Here is a 24,606-nt window from a genome sequence, read left to right on the forward strand (position 1 = left end):
GACTTATGTATGTTGAAGGAGCCGGCAAAGACTAACTCACACTTAAATGTCTTATTCTTGGCCTAACTTAGGGCAGATGGGTTCCACCCATAGGTGTGCCATGTCTAATAGTTAGACATTTTCTTCACAACACTCTGCTGATCTTCAGTTACACTTGGATGATATATCCAAAGACCACACTGCCTATTGTTCTCCCAAAATACACACATACGACCGCCTTTGTCCCAACATCTCCAAGACGCCCGGAGCCCCACCTCTTGCCTGAAACCCAACAACAGCTTTAACCTTGCATTTCCTTATTTTATCAGTGGAACCTGAGTCAGTGTATTTTCTGAGCTTATCCACCACATTGGGCCTCCTATGAAAACCAGCCCAAGGCACTAGCTAATTTTGCCTACTATCTGCATATCTATTCACAAGATGGGGGGAGTCTGTTTTCAAAGCCTCGTTCTGCTTGCTGGGGAGTGGTATCTCAGTTGTCCACATCTCTTAGGCCACCTCATACGGTGGTCTCACGACAGCTAGTTGTGTCTAGTAGTGCCTCGTAATTGTTCTTATGTGGTTGGCACACATATAAAAATCATGGTGCAAGAGGGAAAGGACCACAGCAGCTAACTTCTTTTGAGGCCTTGCTAGGTGGTGCCACAGTCTGCCCCACACCAAACGTTAAGCAGGCAATCAGCCAGTCCTCAAGAGTAGATAAATATTGTTTTGAACATGGAGTCCTAGAGCAAGTAAGAGATGAGGAGGCAATGCCACAGATGGGTATTTTGTCAGAGACCTAGACTTCTACTCAGGGCTGTGAATTTGCCTAGGTTATATGTTAGCTGAGAGTTAGGCATTGCAATGCCTAAAATGCATTACGGGCACATCTTCTAGACCCTTCACAAGAGGGGAGTGGAAAAAACAATGAAAACTTTCCAACACACTGCTCCAAGCCAAAGCTTAATCCTGACATACTCTGACTGAATAGTTAGAGTAAGAGTAACTCTGTGGTAAATTATTTTCCCTTCACCAGCTCAATTTCAAGGTTATTATTCAGAGCACTTCACTTCTTTCAGCCTAAACAAAAGCACTGATCTCTTTACTAGTGCCCATGATTCCTTAGTTCTGTTTTTACGCTTCTGCCTTTAAAAGATTTTTTTTTTTTTGCCCCAAAGCTCAAGATGAACATTACAAATTGCTTGCTGCACGAAAGGAAATGCGTACCAAGTTGTGTACATGGCTTTGCCTTTGGAAAAGCGGAGCAGAGTTTATGAGAAAACTCTCAGGAAACCAGCCTACTTAATGATGGCTGTGCCATGTTTTTCTGGTTATGATTAACACCGGAGAGCTGACATTGCTTAGCTCAAATGGTGTTTTCAGTGCAGATCTGGGAAGGTTCCAAAGCTTCTTTTTGTTAATTTGTCAGAGTGGATTAATTTTTCAGCAGCCCATTACTGGAATGCAGCCTGCCCAGCTTCAAGCTTCATTGTGAGAAGCCAGTGATACTGAGCTGACAGCAGTTGTGGGCAGACAGAGCCCAGATGTGGTACAGAGCTGCAGGAACGCACCGATGACATCTGGAGATCAGCTTGCTGCTTATGAGTAAGACTTGGAGGATGTATTTCAGCCAGAGCCTCTCTACAACCAAACAATCAGTTTCCGAACAAATCTGTCCCAGAATCACAACTGCTGGTTCTTGGAAATGATCTCTCCTTGCCTTGCAGCTCTGATGAGACACCAGGAAAGACAATACACAGCACAATTGTTATTTCAAGCACTGGATACCAACCCTGAAATATTCCACTAAACAGTCTCCTGTTTAGCACTGGCGCTCTCACTTAACACTGGTAAGAAGTGCTAATCAGGATCCAATCCCAGGAACTACAGGTGACCAAGGAGAAGTTTGGTCTGAATCCAAACTTTGCATCATTGAGATAGTGAAGGACAGAGGTATCAAAATAAATGGTTGTTATGAGCAGGTCTAAGACTTTTACAGGCAGACACATGCTCTCTCACCCCATGTTCTGAATTAGCCAGCTCTGTCCCACAACGCAGAACTGTAGCACAAAAGCATCAAATCGCTGTCTCTGCATGACTTTTTAGCTCAAGGAGAAATGGTCTCAATACAGCATAGACGCCAGCCAAAAGGCATGTGTTTACCTGTCAAACACTCTGCAAACGTATCTCCGGCTACACAAGGGGTGCTATAGTTAAAGACCATCGTCCTCCAGTTTGTACACATTGGTGATGTCCCCATTTATTGGATACCTTCTCTCTTGTACAACCTAAATCAGCATAACTCTACTGAAGCCAATGTTATTTCATCTTATAATGGACCAGCGTAGAATCTTCTCTATAGTTCATCTGTTTTTAATTAATGTATCAATTGCAAGGACCTTCTTCATGTCTTATGTATACATTCACAAAACAGATGAAACATCAACCACTAAAAATAATCTGAAGTAAAAAAAGCAGCATGAAGTGAAAATCAGTCTCTTTGCCATCTGTTCTTCTAGTTGTTCTTTATTCAAAAGAAAGATCTACTGCATATACATCTGCTTTACCTGAATGAAAAATCGTTTGCATACATCAGCATGCATGTTGGGAGGGTTATGCCTGAAATTCATGAGCAAATGACAATGGCAATTGAATGAACAATGACAAAAGAGTCATTGGGAAGACTGCAATGTTAAATATGGGGGCAGACGGCTCACAGAGACCAGCAGTCAAGCCCTGATTTGGATATACCTTTTTTTTCTATAAATGCAGGGTCACATTCTCAAAAGCTGCAGCTTTCTGTGGCCAAAAACTGCTCCTTACAGTCCTCACGTCTGTGAGAGAAGAGAGTTGTCTGCTGCTGTCCCAAAGGATGCTGAGGCATACAGTCCTGCTCCACCAGAATTCCCCTTCCCAAAATAACTGTTGCTCTCGAGTTCTGGTGCTAAACTCTTTCTTGCTAAACTTTGCAGCTTTCCAGTGCTGAATACAAAATCCTTAAGCACAATTTATATAGAAATGCAAAAAAGCTCGCAAATTCTTTGAGGTGGATCCCCATAAAGTAAAATTAAGATATTATTGCTGTTGAATGCACAGTGCCCATTTTCCAAAGGAGTGCCTAATCATCAGGATATAGGTCTGAGTGTGTGTGTGTTTGCGTGTACATATGTATACACATACATGCATCTTAATGTGCTTCCAGTTTTGCAGCCAAGGTTTTCCTTTCTGCATGGGATAACAAAGTACTCTCTGGGCCAGAAACCAGGAGTGACCTTGAAAATGTTTCTTAGTTCTGTGAATGAAAGGCTCAAGCGGTTTTCGCAAGAGCTGGGTTGTGCTCTTCAGACCCCTACAACTTCAATATTAATAAATCACCTCATCTCTCAGAAAAGGAAAAGCAACCACCAGACTGTTGGCACTAGCAAAGGCTGGCCTGCATTTGAGATGCTGAACACTTCAGTGCTAGAAAGTTTCGTATGCAAAAAGACAGAAGGAGTAACTTCTATAGAGGTAATCAAGGTGAGGACTTTGGAGATGAAAGGCACTGAAAAACTTTCCTAATTCTCAGGGAGATCTTTCTAACATAGGTCACAAAATAATTTGTAGGCTGCAAAATCATGGAGACTCATTAGTTTCAAGGCATGGTGCATAGTTGCACTGTGTACTGCGTCATGTTTATAAAGGATCTTTGCCACAGGCCCAATGATTGTTCAAAACACACACTCCACCATTAAGCTATTTTGCCTCTGCAATTATAAGGCAATGAGGGACAATGTGCCCTTTGAAACAGAATGAATACATTGATAGAAGGTCAGCAAGGAAATTACTTTTTTTGTTACAGCCATGTTATGAATAAAACCAAAGATAAAATACAACACTAGAACCGCATGACATAGAATTGAGGCTGAAAGATGAAAAAATTCACAACCAAGACAACCTTGCCTTCAGAAATTTGCAGTTATAAACCATATTGCAAAGGCTTCTGTCTCAGAAGAGGTAGTTGGTTCTGAGACAAATGACTTTAAAGCAATATTTAGTATCCTGAATTGAGCTCATCAATGAAAGTCTCCTCCCCACACCTTGAGTTCATCAAAAGATCATACATGAAAAATGGAAGTTCTACCAGCTTTTTAAACTGTTTTGCCCTAAGTCGTTTTATTTTACACAAGAGTGCACCTTTGCTTCTGTCTTTACCATAGGGTCAGCAACAGATTCAGATCTCTGCTTAGAAATCAAAACCATCGTTCATCCACATCATCAATACATTCAGGAAATAGCTCACACCCATCATAAGGGGAATTTGGTTAGAGTCTCCTTGAAATCTCTGCAGATTTCTTCCTATCTGAGCAGTAGACAATGCTTTTCCACACAAGCAAAATTAGGAAAAACATCTCCTTGATGAAACATATAAAGACCATGTTTAGATGGCCTAATATCTTAAGCCTCATGGTTGCTCCAGTCCACTGACTTTAATCTAAGTATCTCACTCCCCTCTTGTATTTAGACACTTTTGTAGCTTGGACATCTAAAGGAGTGTTGTAATACCAGAGAGATCTGAATTTGGTCCTTTGCTGCTATCAGTGGTTAACTAGACTAAGAGCAGAGCTAAAACAACCCATATCTGCCTTCTCCAAGTCAAATGTCCCAACCATTGTATTATTTTGAATGAGCACAATATCTTCATTGTATTGGCTATGCAGTGAATATACTTAGTACAGCAGATCTCATAGGGCATTTAGATGCAGAGAATTTCTTCAGAGTTATTCACAGAGTCTAATCTTAAATATCTTATTTTGGCTATAGTTATATGTTCAAAAGAGATTTAAGCACCTCTAAAGGAATATTCAGAACACATAAATAGGAAATCCAAGTCCTACTGACCCACCTCCCCCCTACACACTAAAGCTGGCTGTCATTTGTTATCCCCCTGCACACCTGCATTGCTTTTGTGTATGTTTCTGTATTTGTCTTGTCTGCTGAACTAGGCAGTTATCCAAAGATGGTCAACCTCTTTGGATGGTGGTCAAGCACTAAACACAACACCATTGCATGATGCATGACCAAAGGTAAAGACATATTTTTTACCTTTTTTCCCCCTGCTTTTTACCCCCAGCTCTGAAAAGGGCATGCTCATTAAAAACATCACGCTTTTGTCCTCACAGACACGTTGTGAATGTACTCTTTGCAAAGCACCCCAACACTCCCATGACTCTGCAAAGAGGGAGCAGAAGTCATTGCAAGCCATGATAGAGTTTTATAGGTGGTTGGCACACAGCTCTGAGAAATGAAGCCTGAGGGAGCACTATCTGCAAAGAAATACCTCATTATTACCACTGCAGTCATGAAACCAGAGCATGTAACCGTGTTATTAATGATATCGTTCACTGAGATACTTGAAGGTGGCTGTCAACCTTCAGTCCCGCTTTTGTTTCTGAGTGCCTCATCCCAACAGCCTGGAGGGCTTTCGCAGATGTTGGAGGAGAGGGGACACGGCCTCACTAACAACCTACCTCTGCCACACCGTGAGTCTTCACGGGAGAAGAATGGCTGGAGAGTCCTTAACCTCTGACTGGTGGCAGAGAAAGCACCTCGCACACACCAGCTTCTCCCTCCTTCCTCTCTCTCAGCCCCAAGATGTGCTTCGAATACAAAATGTCATTTTTCCTCTCGGTGCTATGTAAATGCTGTCTGTAAACACTGGCAAGCGCTTGCCAGACTGATGGGACACAGGCCCCATCAGGGACCCCCAGTGAGCACATCAGCATGATGCCAAGAAAGTGAACCCAGGACTTTCAGCTCCTCAACCGCTGAAATAAAAGGAAAATCTCCAGTAACTACCCAGCTTCCCTTCATTGGGCCAGCTACTGCTCAGGGACAAAAGTCTCACCCCATGGGCAGGATCACCAGCTAGAAGAGGGTGTTGGATAGCTTTATGCCATCGCTGGGTTGCTCTACTACCAGTACGTGGGCCATAGCAGACCCCTGCATTTTGCTGAAGTCAGTGTATTGCCTGTGGGAGAGGGTCTCAGTGCCATTTATTATATGGTTGGCAAGAGCTGTTCAAACCATCTAATACCACTTCTGTATCACATATGTCAAGGCCTTCTCTGAATTTCCATCTGATCCAGAAGGAAGTGTGTCATTCAGTAATCCCCTACTCTGATTAAAAAATTCCCATCACATAGAAACCATCACATGCTAATTTCTTCCAATCCTAAATTATTGCTGTTATTTTAAAAGTCTGCTTTATGTCCAGCCTGACTTTAGCTTCGGCTTCATTGGCTCTTGGTTAGTAGAATTACCTGAAAAGTTCTCAGCAAAACATTTCTTTGTTTAAAAAAAAAAAAAGACAGATTTGTGGAAAAGGGTTAGTTTGGGTTTCTCAACTCATCCCTGTTAGGCAATTTTTAATTGAAACATTCCAGATTACCAGTGAAAACCTATGTTTTTTTCTGGCACTTTAATAACTTGATAGGAACTAGAAATGGTCCAAATCAAAATGACATATTCAGAAATTATTTAATCCTTCATTCTTTCACTGGAAGAGGTCTGTGTGGGTGTATGAGACATAAACATTGACTGCTGTCACTGCTGGTTTTGCTTTTGAATGGCAATTTACAATAAGGAAGTAAATATAATTAGTTCACATTCAAATGGCACTTTTCCATCCTGGAAAACTGAGCATAGTTTATAGCCAGTGTATAAATATGCCTGTGGTAAATCACATCCCACCAGTGAACTGAATTGGCCACACAGCACCAGCCACGCCAAGCTGTTTACAAGAAGAAATGAGGTATTTCTTTTGTGGAAGATAGAAAGGATTTATTCCGCACCAGAAGAAGTATTCACCACTGAAAGCGGGTCATGTTGTGTAAATAAAACTTTTAAGGCTTGGGCTTTCATCCAAAAGGACCATGAAGCCTACTGGAGACTGTCCTCCAGGCAAACCAGCCCCCAGAAGGACTACAGCTGGGATGGATTTTGGAAGGCCTTGATGTTGGGGAGAGGGACCTGGGAAGTGGGGTGCTTAGAGTCAAGGGACTCTCTGTTTCCCAAACCTCTTGTTCCTGATGCCTTCTCCTCTCTTCTCCTCACCTCTCCTCTCCTCTCCTCTCCTCAGGAACCCCAGATGACGACCACATCTATATCCCCCCAGCCTTCCCATGCTGCTGCCTGTCTCCCTGCTGCCTTTTTCCTCCCTCTGCAGGTCCCCCCATGCAGGGAAAGTCGTGATCCTGCCGCCAGGGAGGAGGCAGGGCTGGAGGTGGGATGGCGATCTCAGAGGGAGCAGGAGGTTTGGGAAGGCGATCTCAGAGGTTTGCTCTCCTGGCTGCCCCACATGTGTGGGGCACAGAGGGGCATAGGGTGCGTAGACAAACGTGTTTGGAGCAGAAGGGGGTCACCAAGGAGCAGTAGCCCATTCCCTGGTGGACCCCAGCCCTCAGCAAGCAGCCTGGGAAGAGGATCATCTCCACCAGCCTCATCCCTTCTCGTGCTAGTGGTGTTAGGAAGCCTGCTGAGATGCTGCTATAGCACAGGAAGAATCCGAGGAGTCTCAAAAGTACACCGAGATTGTGGGTGGCAGCTTTCAGGGTCTTGTCAGACAGCATTTGAGCTTCCCTCCCAGGAAAAGCATCCTCTGGAAGTGCGGTCTGGTGAGCTTCTTAGTCTTCAGGCTGTATCATCAGCAATCACTTTTTCTTGTTTTTCTGTCAGTTCTCTGAAACAAACTTGTCATTGCCAGATCATTTCTAGTTCCAGGAGAAAAATCCTGCATTGATTTTGGATGCGAAGTCACCATTTCTGACTCACATTGGTTTCTCGAGCCCTCTTGAACTTTTTTCTTAAATCGTCTTTTTTAAAGATGCCAGAAATACACAGATGCTTTACTGGTACTGTAATCACATTGGGAACTGGGACACCTAGGACAGCTATGAGCTGAAACAGCAACGCTCACAGATATGGCTGGGTCTGTTACTTTGGAGCAGCGCAGTGCTATTTCCAGAAAGGAAAGCAATTCATACAAAGAACAGTTTAGGAAAAGCATTGGATGTCTCTGAGCTCTGCTGTTCCTGGGTGGTCTAGAGGCTCCAAAAACACAGGAGCTGGAGGAAGGAGAACTACTTCTGTCCCTTCGAAACAATTCATCCATTTAAACAAAAGCCCCCTTACACCAAGAATGAGGCAAGGATCATTCCACAAAAAAGGGGCCTTTAAAGACCTTTGCAAGAAATGTAATGTACAAATTACTGCCTTTTTAAAAGCCAAAGGATGTTTTTCCAGCATGGCACCACATCCCCAGAAAATGCTGCAGGGAGCTTATGTTTCACTCACGGTACAGAGTAAGGTCAGACTCCAAACACAACCAGAAAATAAACAAGCCAAGTCAATACTCTGCCAGAAACTGTAAAGAAAGATACCTTTTCACTTAGATGTCCCATTTCAGGGTTTTTAAATGCCACTTTCCATCACATCATTATAGCTTATATTTCTTCATGAAGTCATAATGGAAAGGGAAAGGTGTTTTCTCATAGCTCAAAGAAAGAAATTAGACTTTGTTCCTATCTGCTGTTACTATTTGTCCTCAGAAAGTGTTTGCTCCAAAAACATAAGCTTATTATGCAGCAGAAATGATTGAAGTTCTCAGGAGGTGCCAAAGTGGCAATGTTTGTATTTGGCAAAGGATGCAAAGCCTTGGCAGAAATAGGTCCCCCTCAAGACTGCATTTGCCCTATTCAAGCTCAACCTCAACATGAGGATTTGCTTTCCTTTGCAGTCACCCAGCTTTGCTCAGAACAATATCCTTCAACAGAAAAAAAAAAAAAAATCCAAAACCAGGTTTTGGTTTTTCCCTTCCACCCCCCAAACCACATGTTGTTCAACAGAAAAACAGCAGATGAACCAATGAAAGCCAAGATCCATTCCAGTGCCATGAAAAAAAGGGTTTCCTCAGCAGTTAAGTGGAAAAGAGGTAGCAGAGGTCCACAACCAGCTAGGAGAAACAGAGAAGGAGGAGAGATCAGCCACAGGAATGTGGTCTGCCGCAATTTACAGTCCTAGTCATGGGCAATCTAGGGGTGAAGCGGGAGGAGGGCTTTAAAAGGTTACTCAGCAAAGGAGTAACGTAGGGGGAGTTGTGACATCTCAGAGAAAAATGCTTCCAAAGAATGATGGATTGGTCATTAGCACAATGTCATACTCCCCTCCATTCATTAGAAGTTCCTCTAGAAGGATAGCTGATAAGAAAATGGGACATACTCTTTGGAGAACTTATTTTTTAATTTAATTTCTTTAAAACAAAACAAAACAAAATCCCCAACTGAGTATTTCTGCAAAGCACTTTAGACTCCTTTATTGTAGAATGAAAAAATAAAACCTGCTTGGATTTGCTTAAGTCTTGGGAGGCGATGCTGCAGCTTTAGTTTTACCAATTCATTTTGTCATTGGGATGGAAGGGAAAAAGAGAAAGCAGGTGAAACAAAGCATAAAATCAGGTGGTCATTTTCTTCAATTAAAAAATACATCCATATTTTTAAATGTTTCTGGATGATTCTGACGGTGCGGAGTGGTTTGGAAAGCAACCATGTATTTGCAAGCACACAAGTGCTCTGTGAAGCCATCACTGATGCACGTAGATGGGTAACTTACCACCAGTCTACTCCCAGACCCCAAATCAGTGACTTCTCTGGCACTGAAAAATCAGACTGTCCCTCAGGTCCCTCAGGAACTGGTCCCAGAAGAGCAGGCCAGCAAATTGTGCCATTTTTTACAGGTTGTAATAATAGTGATGGAGATCACGGATGCCTGGCCATGCTCATGGTCTTGACCACAGTGCCCTAGTACTATGTCAACAGCCTTTTGCCAGAAGACAGTGGCTCCGTTCCCTTGGTTCTTATTGAAGATTCAGCACTAGGAAACCTTGTTTGGTGATTAGAGGCCTGGCAGCAGGAGTCCCTTGTCACCCATTCCCAACCTGCTAAATGCTCTGATCAGAGATTTGTTGTGGAGCACGTTGGTCCAGCACTTCCTCTCCTTCTGGGGACCTTCCTGAGCTGCCCACTGGTGATCAGAGAGAGGGAAAAGAGAATCAGTGTTGACATCATCAAACCTGCCTCTGGAGTTGTTCTGGCTGTATTTCGAGGCATTCAACCACGGAATGTATCTCATACCTCCTCTCAGCAAGCAGACACCTCCCAGGGGAAATCATGGGCCAGTTGCACTCTTCTAGCTTTGAGGACAAAGCCAAGTCCACCTATCCCTCTGGAGAGTCCCACATGGGAACAGGTAGGCTTTCATGATATGAGCAAGTGTCCGCCAGAATGCACTTCCCAGAGCATCCATCGCACACACACCTCTGACAGCCTTCAGGTGGTCATGGTTCAGCCAACACATAACTTCCAGTGACACTGCACCAGTGACCCGGCGCTCCCTGGTGCTATACTCCAAATGGTGACAATTACATCAGCATTGCTGGAATAGGTCCATTCAGGGGTGGGTAACTGAAAATCCCCGAATCAACTCATTTGCTTAAATACTACTAAATCAGCACATCCACTCAGAGTGAGGACCTTCGGACCAGGGGTGTAGCAAATGCACACATACTGCAACGTAATGGTGAGCTGTGGTGTAATGAACCAAAACCATTAGTGCATTTTTGGTGAATTATGCTTAACTGACAGTCCATGAGACAACCACAAAAATAGACTAACAGACAAAGGGAAAAGTGAGGAAATTATGTGAAGGGGCAAGCTGCACCCATTCTAATGAGTGGACAAGGCAAGGCAAGCAACACTGAGAATTTTTGGGGGGCTATCTAAGGACACTACAAACTCAGATCCAATTATTAAAACTTCACTATGATGGAGACCTCAGTAATGATTGTGAGCAGAAGGATTTCTAGGCCAGTCTAAGATGATTAATTGCTTGTGATGCCTCCAGAAACTCGAGAGAGTGCATGCAGCACCAGAGGAAATTCAGATTCCCCACAGCACTACGAGCATATGCTTTACATCCCAGCAGTACGACCAAGTGAGCTCGCTTTATTTGTGTAGCCCCTGGGGTGCCGGGAAAGATGGCAGGCAAGGGGTTAAGTAGTGGTACTGCGGTTTCTGGAAGGGAAAGGCACGCCTCATTAACCGGCTGGAATTCATCGAGGATATGAACACCAGGGTGGACATGGGAAAAGCAGCAAACACCGTATTACCGAGATTTTCAGGGTACATTGAACACAGGTCCGCAGAGGAAGTCAGTGCCGATGGACGGGATGATAGCAGGAGGTGAACACAGCCCTGAGAAGTCAAGGGCGACGGGGAGCGAATAGGAGATCACAGTGGGTACCTAACTGGAACAGCCTACCTCTCCGCAGTCTCTCCATACACAACGGTGACTTCTTCTGTAACTGGCCCCATCTATCCCACCAGACAGGAGGATGACGAATGTGCAGTTGACTCTTCGAAAGTCTGAGCCATCGTTTCCACGTGTTCAGCTTCTCCCAGGAGTATGACCCTTAACTTTCCAACCCATCACATTCATTTACAAAGCTAATTTGGTACGAGTTATTGCACTGAAATTAAAAGACTCTGTGGTTACTAATCCAAGTATCCTGTAATTTGTAGAAGCGTGAAAGTGTCAGGGTGTGTAGCACAGGCACTTCACTTCCCCAGGCTCACCTGCCATAAGCCTGCAGCCCAGCAGACAGTACATGGCAACTGCCACGCCATCTCCTTTAAATACAGCATCATGTGCTTCTCCCTATTACCAACTGGCCAAACAACTCAGAGTCCAGGATCGCTCTGTTAGCCTCTGTTATAAAATTATAAAGGCAAACAGAGGCATAAAGAATAGATTCACATGGAAAATGACCTCAGCATCTTTTTATCCAAAAGGTCACTTATTAGGAAATTCATTCATGAAACACAAAAAGTTGGTTTCATCTCCTTTATCTGTCTTGGGGAATTTGAACAGTGTTATTCTGGAAAGAATATTTCACTTTAATGTAAAAAATTAAATAAACGTGGAAGTAAGAGAGCAGAGCTATGCATAACCTCCTACAAGAGGGATTCACATTAGGCTGGTGGAAAAGCATTTATCCTCTGTTCCTGGGCTCTACAAGTGTTTAAATGTTTCATATGACATGGTGAGTACAACACAAAAGATTGAAACCAGACAAGTCCAAAGCTCTCTATGCATAAGATACTCTTCTGTGGGGTGAGAAATATGAATTTGACCCCCTCCCACAGTGAATCCAGCTTTTCTATACTCCAGGTGAGTGGTTTTGCTCCGTTAGTTGATAAAGGAAAACCACCAACTCCTGCCCCACGAACTTGTGGGTTTTTTCCCCCAGAGAAACTAGTCAGCACTTTGGGGAGAAATCCAGAAATAGTTACAGAATGACTTGAAGTCTTTTACACTTACGGTAGCTCAAAGGATTGTATTTTTAATTTTTCTTTAGTCAAAGCCTTTTTAGAAATGCATGGCCCTGAGACAAAAGGAGCTAGAAGGTACATAAAAGTATTGCATGTGCTGTGAAGACAGTGAGTCTACTTTTGTTACATCTTCTTACCTAGGGCAAGGATGAGCTGGGCTTGTCTGTTCAACTCTGAAAAGCAACGTGAGCAACCTGCTCCTTTGTATTGCAAGCTTCAGCTGGAAGATTTACAACAGTACTAGCAATGCTAAGGGAGCATTGTTCATCCATTTGTAACTTGGTTCAGTTGTGATTTACATTTGAAGCAGATATTTTAATCCCTCGGTTGCATATGAGATACACTCAGACTTACTGCACTTGCTCTTTGGTCAAAAAAATTCATTTGGGAAAATCATATACATAAATCCATTCATTTATAGCATTTTTAAAATCAGTTTTGCAAGCTATGTCCCAGGACACAACACTCTAAATCTGAAAATTTGCTGTCCCTTAATCACCAGGGTTGAGGGACTGTATCTTGTTATAGGGGAAAACACATGGCCAACAAAACTGATCCCGCTGACCTCATTCTGTCATTTCCCTCCTCAACACCCTCAGCAGAGCGCATTCGACATTCCAGCTAAAGCAGAGCACCTGGCGATGCATCCAGGGTTTGGGACCTGCCTCCTGCTTTATTTCAAAATATCAGCTGCAAAATTACATCCCAGGTCAATACTGAGTCTTTCCAGTTGAACCTTCATGGGACCAGGACCAGGAATCACCCTGCGGTACTAGTATTGCCTTCGCAGGCGAAGCCACCTCTCTGCAGCCAGCCTTATCTCTGACGTTGCCAGCACCACCAGTTGCAGTTACTCAACTTTGCTCTCACCCTGCAAAAGCCAAGTTGTCGGCACTTCAGGTGCAGCTTTCCTCACCCAGAGAAGGAGCCCCACCGTGACTACAAAGAGTGCCAAGAAGGCCCTTGGTGTCGGGGTCTGTCCCACCATGCAGCTGTTTGGCACAGCACACGAACCCTTGCAATCCCACTCTAACATCCCCAGTCATCTTGTGGGCAGGTCCACCCATCTTCATCTCTCTTTGAGGCTAGGGAAAAGCTCTGGGCATTCAGAGCTTTTGGTCACTATCTGCTTTGCTGGCATTTTGTGAACTCTTAAGTCATAAGCATGCCCAAGAGGAGCACATCCCAAAGCCCTGCAGGCTGCAGCAGCGCCATACAGACTTGAAAAACACCAAGTTTTATGACTGAAGTGATGTGAACCTGAGAGTGAGTAGGTGGTGATATCCCATTGAACCCTCCATGGGACAACTGAAGGAGCACTAAAATATACTTCAGCTTTTTTCCACGTATTTTTTCATTCATTTAACATTTGCTTCTGGCCCAGGTACGACTTGGGTCTGGGGGACAGACTCAAAGCATCATGAAATCACTGGGACTCTTTCCCTTGGTGCAAGGTAGGCTTTGGGATGGCCCCTTGAGAACCAACACATTGCTCAGCTGCTCCTGCCCATGTGCGACACAGAAGTAGACCAATGGGCTGCAGCCTAAGGACAAAGTGCCTCCAGCTTCCCGCAGGCAGAAGTTGCCAGCCTTGATTGCTTGCAGAGGTGTGCTAGTCTTCCAAAGCATCTCCCTCGAGCAACACCTATGCCAAAAGTGAGGATGCAAATTCAAATGTATTGAAGCAAGCCAGAGTTTATTTAGCATTTATTACCCATTCTGTTGTCATATGTGGCTTCTTCTGTCTCCATTTTCCTCTGGTAAACATATACCTTTTATTTTTTTTATTTTTTTAATAAAATATATAAAACATTGTGCATTGCTATCCATAGGAAAACTGTAGTTTAACAACAACAAAAAAAGAATAAGGCACATTCCTGTGCAGCATCTTCAAATATATATATATATATATTTAAAACAAAACAAAAAGAAAACCCTTTTCAACCTCTTTGAGGTTGTTAACTTCTCACCAGTCACTGACACATCTCTTATATTACCATAATTTCACTGTTGGAGGTGGGTTGGGTTGTGTTTGGCAGGGGCCAGCAGGGAGAACAGACTCAAAAAAATAATAGGATTTTATCCCTGAGGTGTCAGTAAAAAAAAAAAAAAAAAAATGTTCCCATTGAAAAGGAAGATGAAAAGACAGCCATAAATAACTGAATACACTATGGCAAACATCCAAGCACCGAGATGATTTCACGATGGAAGAATCCCCCTCCCCCCCATCCCCCAGTTCTTAACAAGTCATATTTGCCGTTGGGTTTTAATTAGGTTAATCTCGTGGCTTCTGAAGTCACAAGACAATCGGTCAGGATGCACCTCCCCCTCCCTTCCCAAATCATCTTTCCAGATTTGTCGTTTTGTTCACGATTCTCCCACAGTCCTCAGGAAAGGGAAACCAAAAAACCTTAAATGAACACCGAAACCTGGACGACTTCTTTCTCCAGCCAAGAGAGGAGCACTCGTACCGCAGCACGCCAAACTCCACGTCGCAACATGGGAGGACTGTTATTGTCACCTTCCTGCCTGCTACTAAGAAATGAAGTTGGCAACCGCCGCTGTTGAAACCAGAAAGTGTCCGTGAAGAGGGGCGATAGCAATATGTCAGGGAGAAGGAGACGGGGAAAGCTTTATTGCTGTCTATCCACACTGCTCCAGGTAGCACGCCTGGAAGGAAAAGGGGAGACACCCACATAATATTCCTTCCCTCCCTCTCCTCTATCATGTGTGGAGAAGCCCCGGGGCGCAGGGCAGGACGGTTGGACTCCCCATCGCTTAGTAGTAGCGGTTGAGGCTCCTGGTCCCTGGGATGTCCGGCTGGCCGTTCATCCAGATCTCCCGGATGATGCGCTCCCGCTCCTCCAGCCGCTGAGCTCGCTCCAGCTCCTCCGCCGAAGTGAAGACGTTCATGTTCAAAGTCCTCTCGAACCTGCGGTGCCTGCGGGCTGACAGGTCCGAAGTGGTGTCCGAATCGTCATCGCTGTCGCTGCTGTCGCTGTCGCTCTCCCGCTCCCGAGGAGGTTTTTTGGCGGAGGAGCGTTTGCAGTCAGTTCGGCAGGACACCCTTAGCACCAGGGCCAGCAGGGTCAAGACGAGTCCGATGCACACTCCGGAGACAAAATACAGAGCGGCCCGCTCGGGGTTTTCTGAAACGGGAAAGGAAATTATTGTCAAGAACAACCCTTAAAAGAACAAAACACACGCAGCTCCTCTGTGCGCATACCAACCACGGTCTCTGGAGGGGCACAGTTTCTAATGGTCGCTTTACTTCCACGCACTCCTTCGCCTTCTCCCCCCAGGGAAATCAGGAAGGGGAATTTAAGCGGTGCATTTGCTGCCAAGGCATTTGCTCGCATGCAGAATGTGGGTTCACTGCAGCCGTGTCTTGGAGTCGTCTGGAAGGAGGAGGAGCAGCCTGCAGAATTAAATGCTAATTCCCGTGGCTGCACGAGCGGGGTTGACACCAGGGTGCTGCACACCCAGCAGCAGCTAAGTGCATCTTGCTGTCGCATCCATTATCATCCCACCAGGAATAAAGATGGTTATAAAGCTTTATATGCTCTCTGTGCTGTGGCCCGGCTGAAATGGGAAGCCTCGCAGTATGGAAAATGCATACTATTTATTCATAGGTTTCATTTGCTTATCTAAGGCAAGTGTGCTGGCTTTCCGCCCAGACCACCAAACTGTATACTTGTGCTACGCAAGCAGAGCTGGAGTCAGTGCACTAACAGGATGAATCTTGCATAGCCACATTTCAGAGGTGATACAACAAGACTCCAAAGTATACACAATGCCTTTTAAACTAGGTCGTCTTGTTTATTTACTACCTTTTTTTTTAATTTTTTTTGGTTCATGGGACTACTTAGAAGCATAATTATGATAAATGTTGTTACTGCAATTCCCCCAGGTGGAATCATCTCTGTTTATAGGTACGCTGAATGGGTGAAGGTGAACCAAGCAGAAGTGCCAAGGCCAGCTCTACTCTGCTCTGTCTGTTAGGAGTCCTGAGTTCAAGGACAGAGTCGCTTCCTCAGGTGAGTCTTATTCCCTTGAATTCAGTGATGGAGCTGTAACAGTTCCCACCAGCTGAGAGCCTGACATTTGGCCCCAAAAGATCTCTGTAACTAAAAGGCTCTGATCTACCTTCACTTCCCCCCACCGTGCTTTTAGAAACTGCCCTCTCCAGCTGATTTCCTTAAAACAAAGTTTGCAGAAGATGAACGGGAAACCATTTGGAGATATTCAAAACCCAACAGGACAAGACCCTGCTCTAACTTCAAAGCTGAATCTAAATTTGAAGTTAGCCATGTTCTGAGTAGGGGGTTGGAGCAAGTGACCCCTGGAGACCCCTTCCAGCCTAAATTATTCCCTGATTCTGTGGTAAGAGCCCAAACACTGACGTGTGCACAGTTCAAGGCAATGCATAGTTCAATGCCTGGAGGTGCTCATGGAACAGTTATAGGGACAAAACACCTTTGTGCTCTTCACTTCTCTCCTGCTAAACAAATCTCAAAGATGACTGACAAGCCAAGGTAGAGGAAGATGTCATGGTAGCCTGAAATCCAGCTAATAAAACAGGAGGCTGTTGCTAGAGTGGTTGGTGTGGATGGCACAGGGAAAAAAACCAGGCTGACTACAAAAACAGAGAAGACAACTGCAGCAGATGCATTCAACAAGTCCAAAAAAGGAAAGAGGAGAGAAATGCAGCAGTAGCTGGAAAGTCAAGTGAGACCAAAGCCAGAGGTTTTAAGCTAAGAAATTTTGACAAAAGTGAGACAGCAAAAATCCAAAGGTAAAAGAGAAAATACCAGGGCAGACATGAAGGATGTGCCAATGGATCTTGTAGCAGTCTGGCTGAGTGAAGACCTGGCTCCAATGAAGTTAGTGGCAATTCTGAACTCAAGTGACAGAACTCAAATTAAAACTGCAGTCCTGCTCGTGTAGTAGCAAAGCTGCTGCCCATCTGGTACTGTGTGAACGGTAAAGAAGCGGCCTAAATTCCAGAGATTTGAAAACCCCGGGAAAAGTGGAATCCCACCCTGACATGGCTTATAACTCAGGACAGTAACTGCAAAGCTTTCTTTGCAAGTAGCCCTAAGGAGGACACACAGAGTGTGGGAAGAACAAACGAGCAGGACTAATCTGTTCGTCCTGGAAGACGCTTGGTCCAGTCTGCCTCCGTTCCGCCTGGCTGACGGGATGCCAGGCACACTTTCCTCAGCACCACGTTCCTGCACACACATGGGCTTGATTTGGTTGCATTAGTTCCACTGTTCGCTCTTTTAAAGCAACTCATTAAAAAAACATAGATTGGAGCCTGAGACGCAGACACATGTGGTTTCTCTTCCCCCATTTTTGTCTGCGTCCTGCTTCTTCTTTCTCCTCCACACTCCTTTTTCCATGCTACTGTCTCAGCTCATGAGCAAGCTGCACCTCAATTGCTACCTAAGCAACCATTTTTCATCCCCTGCTTGTGCTTGTATGTATAGCCCTTCATGCAGTGCAATGGCTGTAATTGAATCTTTGGGCTCCAGTGGCATTTATGAGCTCCTACAGCTACTCTGTCAACATCTGAGACACTGTCTGGACTTCCTCACTGAGCTGTAACCCTACGTTCAACTGCAGTCTTGGCATTTATCTTCTGTACAATCCACTCGCACAGCAACATCTCTTTTTTTCACAGCAGAAAGAACAACTTAAACTAAAAAACATGGGCTCTGCTTTTTCTCAGTTGAAGTAGCCAAATCAGCAATAGCCTAGATTTGGGGGTTTGACAGTTGATTTTGAGAGCCTCCCCCATCGCGTGTTCTACTTGCAAAGACTAAAAAGGGGCATTCTCTTCAGCAAATGGATGCTCAGCATCTTCCAAAAACTTGACAGTGGTTCAGATTCATCATGCCAACACTGAAGCTCCTCAAAACACTCATTATATTTGAAAAAAACTCTTTAAAAGTGTATGGACATCAGTAGCAGGAGTTAACATAATTTTGAGACACATTTGTGTGTGTGTGTACACCTGCTAAGACACGGATTTTGACCGGTGTAACTTTTTCTTCCACTGCTGTGGATGACAGCTCAGAGCTATGTTTTTCTCCTAAACTCCTAGCAGGACCCAGTTGCTGTCAATCTCTGTAGCTGGGGTTACCTTTCCCCTTCCTGGTATTTCTCTTTGTGGACTGAAAGCATTGATGAAAATGTCACTGATTCAAGCCTGAATTTAATCCATGCAGACAAAAGATATATGCTCTTTATTACCCTCTATACAAAAGCCACCATTTTCTAGGCGCTCAAACTGCCCAAAAATTAGAAACACATTTTATTGTGTTTTTCCAACCAAACCAGCAGCAATTACGGAGCCTGTTTCCTGAGGGCTAACAATCTGCTGGGAGCATCAGCCCAGACTGCCATTAATTCCCCAGGAAATGCCCCAGGCCAAGGTTGTTATTGCTATTATAATAAATTGTTTCAATAAATAAAAACCAATCTAGGCATTAACGCTGCTGGCTTCCTGCGATGGCTTCATGCATTGAGAAACCTCAGTGGGGAGGAAAATTTCAGAGGCCCCCAGTAAAAGCTTCAGCATTAAGCATGGCCAGACAAACAGTAGGAGCAATATCTTCTAGGGAATTTGCAGTTAGCCCCACAGGCTGCCGAAATCCCCTGGTAGAACAGAGGAAGCTCTCCAGGAGCCCCTTATTAATAAGGCTCAGGCCAAGCAGTCTAAAAGTTAGAATGATCTCCCCTGGGTTGTTTTTTGGAAGCCCCTTGTTAATAACTTGGCAGCAAAGCTTTGCTTGTGAAAGAAGAATAAAACACAGCCTGAATGCAACAACAAAACTGGAATAAGTCCCTTGTCCAAAGGGAGGCATTGGAAGTGCTCTGATACAATTTGAACGTGTAATATTTATATAACCATGAGGGACAGTTCTGGTCTTGCTGGTAGACTGTGACTGCAAAGACAGTTCCAGCTGTCACAGAGACTGGTGAAGTCTTTCCAAACACTCAGACAGGTTTTGGAACAGGTCCATGACAAATAACAGGTCTGAGCTTTGCAGGCAAAGATTGCATATAATTAAAAACCTAATTCTATAAAGAAAATTAGCTTTCAAATTAAGGGCATCCCTAAGTCTTTTGCAGGACCATGACTGACTTGCTTGATCAGCTGATAAATCCACTCCTCATTGACATTGTTCACTCTTTCTCCTTGCTTCTGAAGAAATGTTGGTTTTAAGGTTCTGGAAGCTGGGATAAGGCTAACACCTAACTGGCTTTGATACCCATAACCATGATGCTAGCTGCAAACAGATTTGACGGTGAAAACCAACAATCCTGCAAGGAGGTTTGCTTCCTGCTGTGCTGTGATTTTTCATTCCCTGGTTGTCAATAGGAACATTCCCAACTTTTATACGGGAACATGAGTCAAAAAGATCATGGAAGTGAGCACAGAGGCTTTCGCTGATATTGGCACTTCTCCCCTCTGTGCACTGCAAGACTGCGCCTGTGTGAGTGACCAAGCCTGCAGACTTCACCTGCAGCCGCCCACCCAAACCTGCCATTTTGTGCCGAAAATATGAACGCCATCGAGCTCAGAGGGGACCCCACCAATTTGTGGGTGCTCTCCTCAGGCTAAGAGACACCCCACTGCCAGGAGGCAGGAAAAGCAGTAGAGTGGATCGTCCTTTCAAGCACGCACTTTACCCATAAAATACCACGTGCCTGTAGCTTCTTTTTCCCAGAGTGGGTCTGAGGATATACACTACCCCCTGCCCCAAGAGAAAAAACATCTTTATGTGTTGCCCCTGCCTATTTACAATTTTCTCCTGCAAAGTCCTGTTTTGAGCTGACTGATCAGCACAGGGAAGCCCTGAATACAGCACTTTCAGTCTGCAGAGCTTACCTGAGGGACGTTTTTAGTGTTATGAAACAGAACAGTTCTTGCACTAATGTTTTCCTTTGGCACGGAGGCTGTGGTCAGGAGCAGTGGGAAGATGTGTAAACCATCACCAGCCCTCCCCGGCCACCCGATACCCTGCCTCTACTGAGCCACTATAATGGCTCCTCTATGGACATCAACAGCTGCTGTGGCTTAAGCCACCTTCAAGGCCCCAGACTCGGGCGAGCACAAAAATTTCCAAATGTTCTACTGCTCAAAATCTGCAATATGAAGGGGTGTGGCTTTGCAGTGCTCTAGTTTTATGCAGACGATATTTGTGCCCTGTGACACAGCTTGTCTTTGAACTCATAATCTAAAACCTCTCCATATTCACATATAACAAAATAATCATGCCAAATCCATCTTCTCTGCTAAAAGCAGAGGCCTAAATTACATGCAGCAGATAAAGATGGTTTAGGGCATCTGCTGTTTCAATCCATGGGGCAGCCATCAATTATTTTTGTAATAAATAACAAACTGGACATATATATCATTGAGACTAAAACTCATCTAACAGCCATGGTTAAGTGCACTGAAAAACATGAGCAACAAACTCCTGAACTCATCACTGGAAACCGGTGTCATAAGGTCTGTTTTACCTATTTGACATCCAGTGGATGTGAACACATCACAAGGAGACCACATCATGAGAGGGCAAGCAAACCCCACAGTAACAAGACAGTTAAAGCCGTCCTTATTTATTATTTGTGCTGCAGTAAAATCTAGAGGCTCCTGCCAAGACTGACACCTTGTGAAGGGGATGAATTGAGGCCTTGTGCCCTACAAAACCAATGCAGGGCCAAAGAGTTCCGTTGTGGTAAATGGAAGCAAAGTCCATGGGGCATCAGCAGCAGCCCTGAATCCTAGTCCCAACTGTCCCCAACCATAAATCCTACAACCTTCTGCTGCTCATTACTGTTCAGATGGGGAAAATAATGTTAACAGCATTTTATTTTACAGTAAGGTTGGGAATGCAGACATTTTCACGTTAAAAAATGGGCAGCTGTAGGTAAGAGGGGGGAGAAGTGTGACAGACAGGAGATTCATTTAAAGTTTCTTTTTCTAAGGTATTGTTAGAGAAGCCCACGCAAGAAAAAATATATCCTACTCAGTTATCTTTTGTGAAGAACACTACTAATTCCACTTAAGCTGACTGCTTCTTAAAGGTGTCACAAAAATACAGATCCTGATTCCACTATTGGGTGTGTAGAATGGCAGAACTTTGGGCTCACCTTTCATGGTCCTTTTAGAAGTACTCTCCACTAGATGTGCAGAAACACTCTTACTAATCTACTTAGTGATTCCAAAACGCAAAGCCCAAGTTAGTTGTTTCACACGTCAAAAGAAGCATGGCTAGCAGGTTGAGGGAGGTGATTGTCCTCCTCTACTCTGTTCACCTGAGACACCACCTGGAGTACTGCATCCAGCTTTGGGGTCCCCAGCAAAAGACAGACATGGATCTGTTGGAGCAGGTCCAGAGGAGGGCCATGAGAATGGTCAGAGGGCTGGAACACCTCTGCTATGAAGACAGGCTGAGAGAGTTGGGGTTGTTCAACCTGGAGAAGAGAAGGCTCTAGAGAAACCTTATTGCGGCCTTTCAGTACTTAAAGGACGCTTACAAGAAAGAGTGGGACAAACTTTTTAGCAGGGCCTGTTGCAATAGGACAAGGGTTAATGGTTTTAAACTGAAAGAGGGTAGATTTAGACTAGATATAAGGAAAGCATTTTTTACAATGAGAGTGGTGAAACACTGGCACAGGTTGCCCAGAGAGTTGGTAGATGCCCCATCCCTGCAAACATCCAAATCAGGTTGGATGGGGCTCTGAGCAACCTGATCTAGTCAAAGATGTCCCTGCCCATGGCAGGGGGGTTGGACTAGATGACCTTTAAATGTCCCTTCCAACCCAAGCTATTCTATGATTCTATGAAATCCAAATACTTGTCTGTAGCAACATGGTGGTATCTCAGCAAGAGCACATGCGTTAGTGTTTAATGAATTAGCAAGACTGAATGGCACACAGACATGAAAAACTAGCGCCCAAATATTGGAGTTTTAGTTATATAGACCTCAATGCTCCAGAATAGCATAATTGCATTACAGTGGTGCTAGCAGACTGGCTGCAGTACACAGAATTATTAACTGCATCTAGTAAAAGAGCAACACATTAATATTACTAGCAAGGTAATATTGTTTGGCAATAAGCATTGCAAGTTAATAAGCATACAAACCTTTCATTAAACAGAAGGTGAACACCCATACAAAAAAAGTGACCACAAACAGTATGTCCTGCCTTGGGAGGCTAGTTACACAGAAACCAAAGCCCTCCTTCTGGGGAAAACAGCAGATATTGGCCTAAAATATGCTGAATTAGTGCATCCCATGCTATTCAGCCAGTGCTCCTCCTGTTTTGGGGTTAGGTCCTCCAACTCTGTAGGAAACCCCTACTGATGACAAGGTACCTCATGCAGTTGTGGGATGGGAAATATTTGCACTATACCACCTGCCTCTGCTGTACTTTTTGCTATCAATGGTATTGACCCCAAACACTCAGTAGGGTACACAATCTTCATTTCAACTTTTAAAGTGAATCTTATTAGAAGACCGCTCCTTTGCTACTTGAAAGATGCATGTGGGTGAAAGATAAACTGTGATCCAGGGAAACCTTACTCTAAACTAGATTTAAATACACAATTAAGCAGACTCTCAAGTTACTACATCTTCACACTTCTACTGAAGATAAGCCAAATTCTCTTAAGCAGGGTAATGATCTGAGTGCTGCTTATTTTCCAAATTACAGGACAACAAGCTTGCCTCCCTAATGAGCCAGGCTTTGATCTCCAGGAAAATGGAGCATTAGAAATAATACCACATGTAAGATTACATTGTATTTAACTTCAGATGAGAGCAAATCCAGAGGAAAGCAGAGCACAATAAACCCTGTTATATACTGTCTGCTAGAGCTGCCCTCGTCAGGACTTTCAAGGGAGAATTTGCTGAGAGACGAATGAAAAACATAAACTGTTCAAAGAGGCAGATTAAGCCCTAGGTGACTGTGAAATGTAGGCTCAATTGAGGGTCCGCAAAGAGCTTGTGAGAGCCCAGAGAAATGGCAGCCGCAAAACCTACCTGTGATAAAGGCGTACGCTGCTAGGATGTTGCTGAGCAGTGCCATCTCTGTGCTAACGCCCACGGGCTCCATGCTGCTGTTGAGCGCCGGCGGTTGTGTCTCATCCACGGGAAGCAAGAAGGGGGTGTTGTCTAGAGGGTAGAATGTGGCCGATCTCCCTTTCTTCTTCTCTGCTTTGAAACAGAAGGGAATGAGGAACGAGGGAATGAGGAACGAGGCACGTGCCCCAGCCCGACCCTGCCCTATCCCCACCAGGTCGGCATCTGCGTTCAGAAATCTGGAGCCGCTCGACAGCAAGCCACCGAAATTTGCCCCTTTTTGGGAGGCAACTCAACCTTCTCAGGTAGCTTCAGCCGAGCACATACCCTGTCTGCATCCAGGCAGCATCTTCTCTCCCCGTCTCCTGCTCTTTCATGTCACCACTTAGACACACCCACCTACGCTACAGCAAATATATAATCAGGTTTCTTTTCTCTTATGTAAATCAAAGGAGCCTTTATCAACAGCGGGTTCAGCTAAGCTTGTAATAAGGACTGGAAAGCACAGACAGAGCCGGCAACCCTCTGCTGGTGTTGCGCCGTAGCGATCCATCCACACCTGGCAAACAGACGTGCTTTCTCTCCAGCCTTCGCGGGGAAGGGCAGACCTGAGTTTACAACTTCCTTCAGAAGCCCACTCGTATTGTGTTTCACCCAGACACCATTTCCCCTTTGGAGAGGCGAGTGAACATGGGTTAATGATTTGATTTTATTTGTTGAAGACCGGAGCTAAGGAGGCAGCTAATTCCAGGAGGCTCAAAGAGACCCTTTCAGAGCTTATCAGCTCGCTGCTGAGTGCTCCCTGCACCTTGATCTGCAGACAGGCACCCCCACTAGTCACAAAACACTAATTGTTTTAAACACCTGAAAAAGTCAGTGCACAAGATCCAGCTCCATCATCCATGTGATTGTGATTGTTTAACTGTAGCTATTACAATTTTTCAGGCTCCCTTCCCTGGGTGTCTCGTTCTGGCCAAAAGCAAGCATCACACCATAAAATCAGACCTGCACCTGGTTTCCACTTATCTGCAGGTATTAAATTCAGGAAACTGTCAGGTCCATCTCCGATAATGCCATCAGTGCCATGCAAGCACAGG

At 44.6% G+C, this 24,606-nt stretch overlaps 1 protein-coding gene across 7 annotated transcripts in view; it reads right to left on the minus strand.

Annotated features, from left to right (window-relative positions):
- Positions 1 to 14,096: 14,096 nt before the first annotated feature.
- The window catches only part of EVA1A (eva-1 homolog A, regulator of programmed cell death), a 212,358-nt gene continuing 201,848 nt past the window's right edge, over positions 14,097 to 24,606 (minus strand). For 4 of the 7 annotated variants that reach the window (XM_075049017.1, XM_075049015.1, XM_075049021.1 and 1 more), the window contains 2 exons: positions 23,471 to 23,644; positions 14,097 to 15,556 (listed from right to left, as the gene is read on the minus strand). In XM_075049017.1, coding sequence (XP_074905118.1) covers positions 15,186 to 15,556; positions 23,471 to 23,644 — 545 coding nt within the window. In that variant the 3' untranslated portion in view covers positions 14,097 to 15,185. The remainder of the gene's footprint in view (positions 15,557 to 23,470; positions 23,645 to 24,606) is intronic. The other 3 variants (XM_075049018.1, XM_075049016.1, XM_075049020.1) reach the window with 1 other exon arrangement.

This window comes from Buteo buteo, chromosome 17 (assembly GCF_964188355.1).
Source record: "Buteo buteo chromosome 17, bButBut1.hap1.1, whole genome shotgun sequence".
NCBI lineage: Eukaryota > Metazoa > Chordata > Aves > Accipitriformes > Accipitridae > Buteo > Buteo buteo.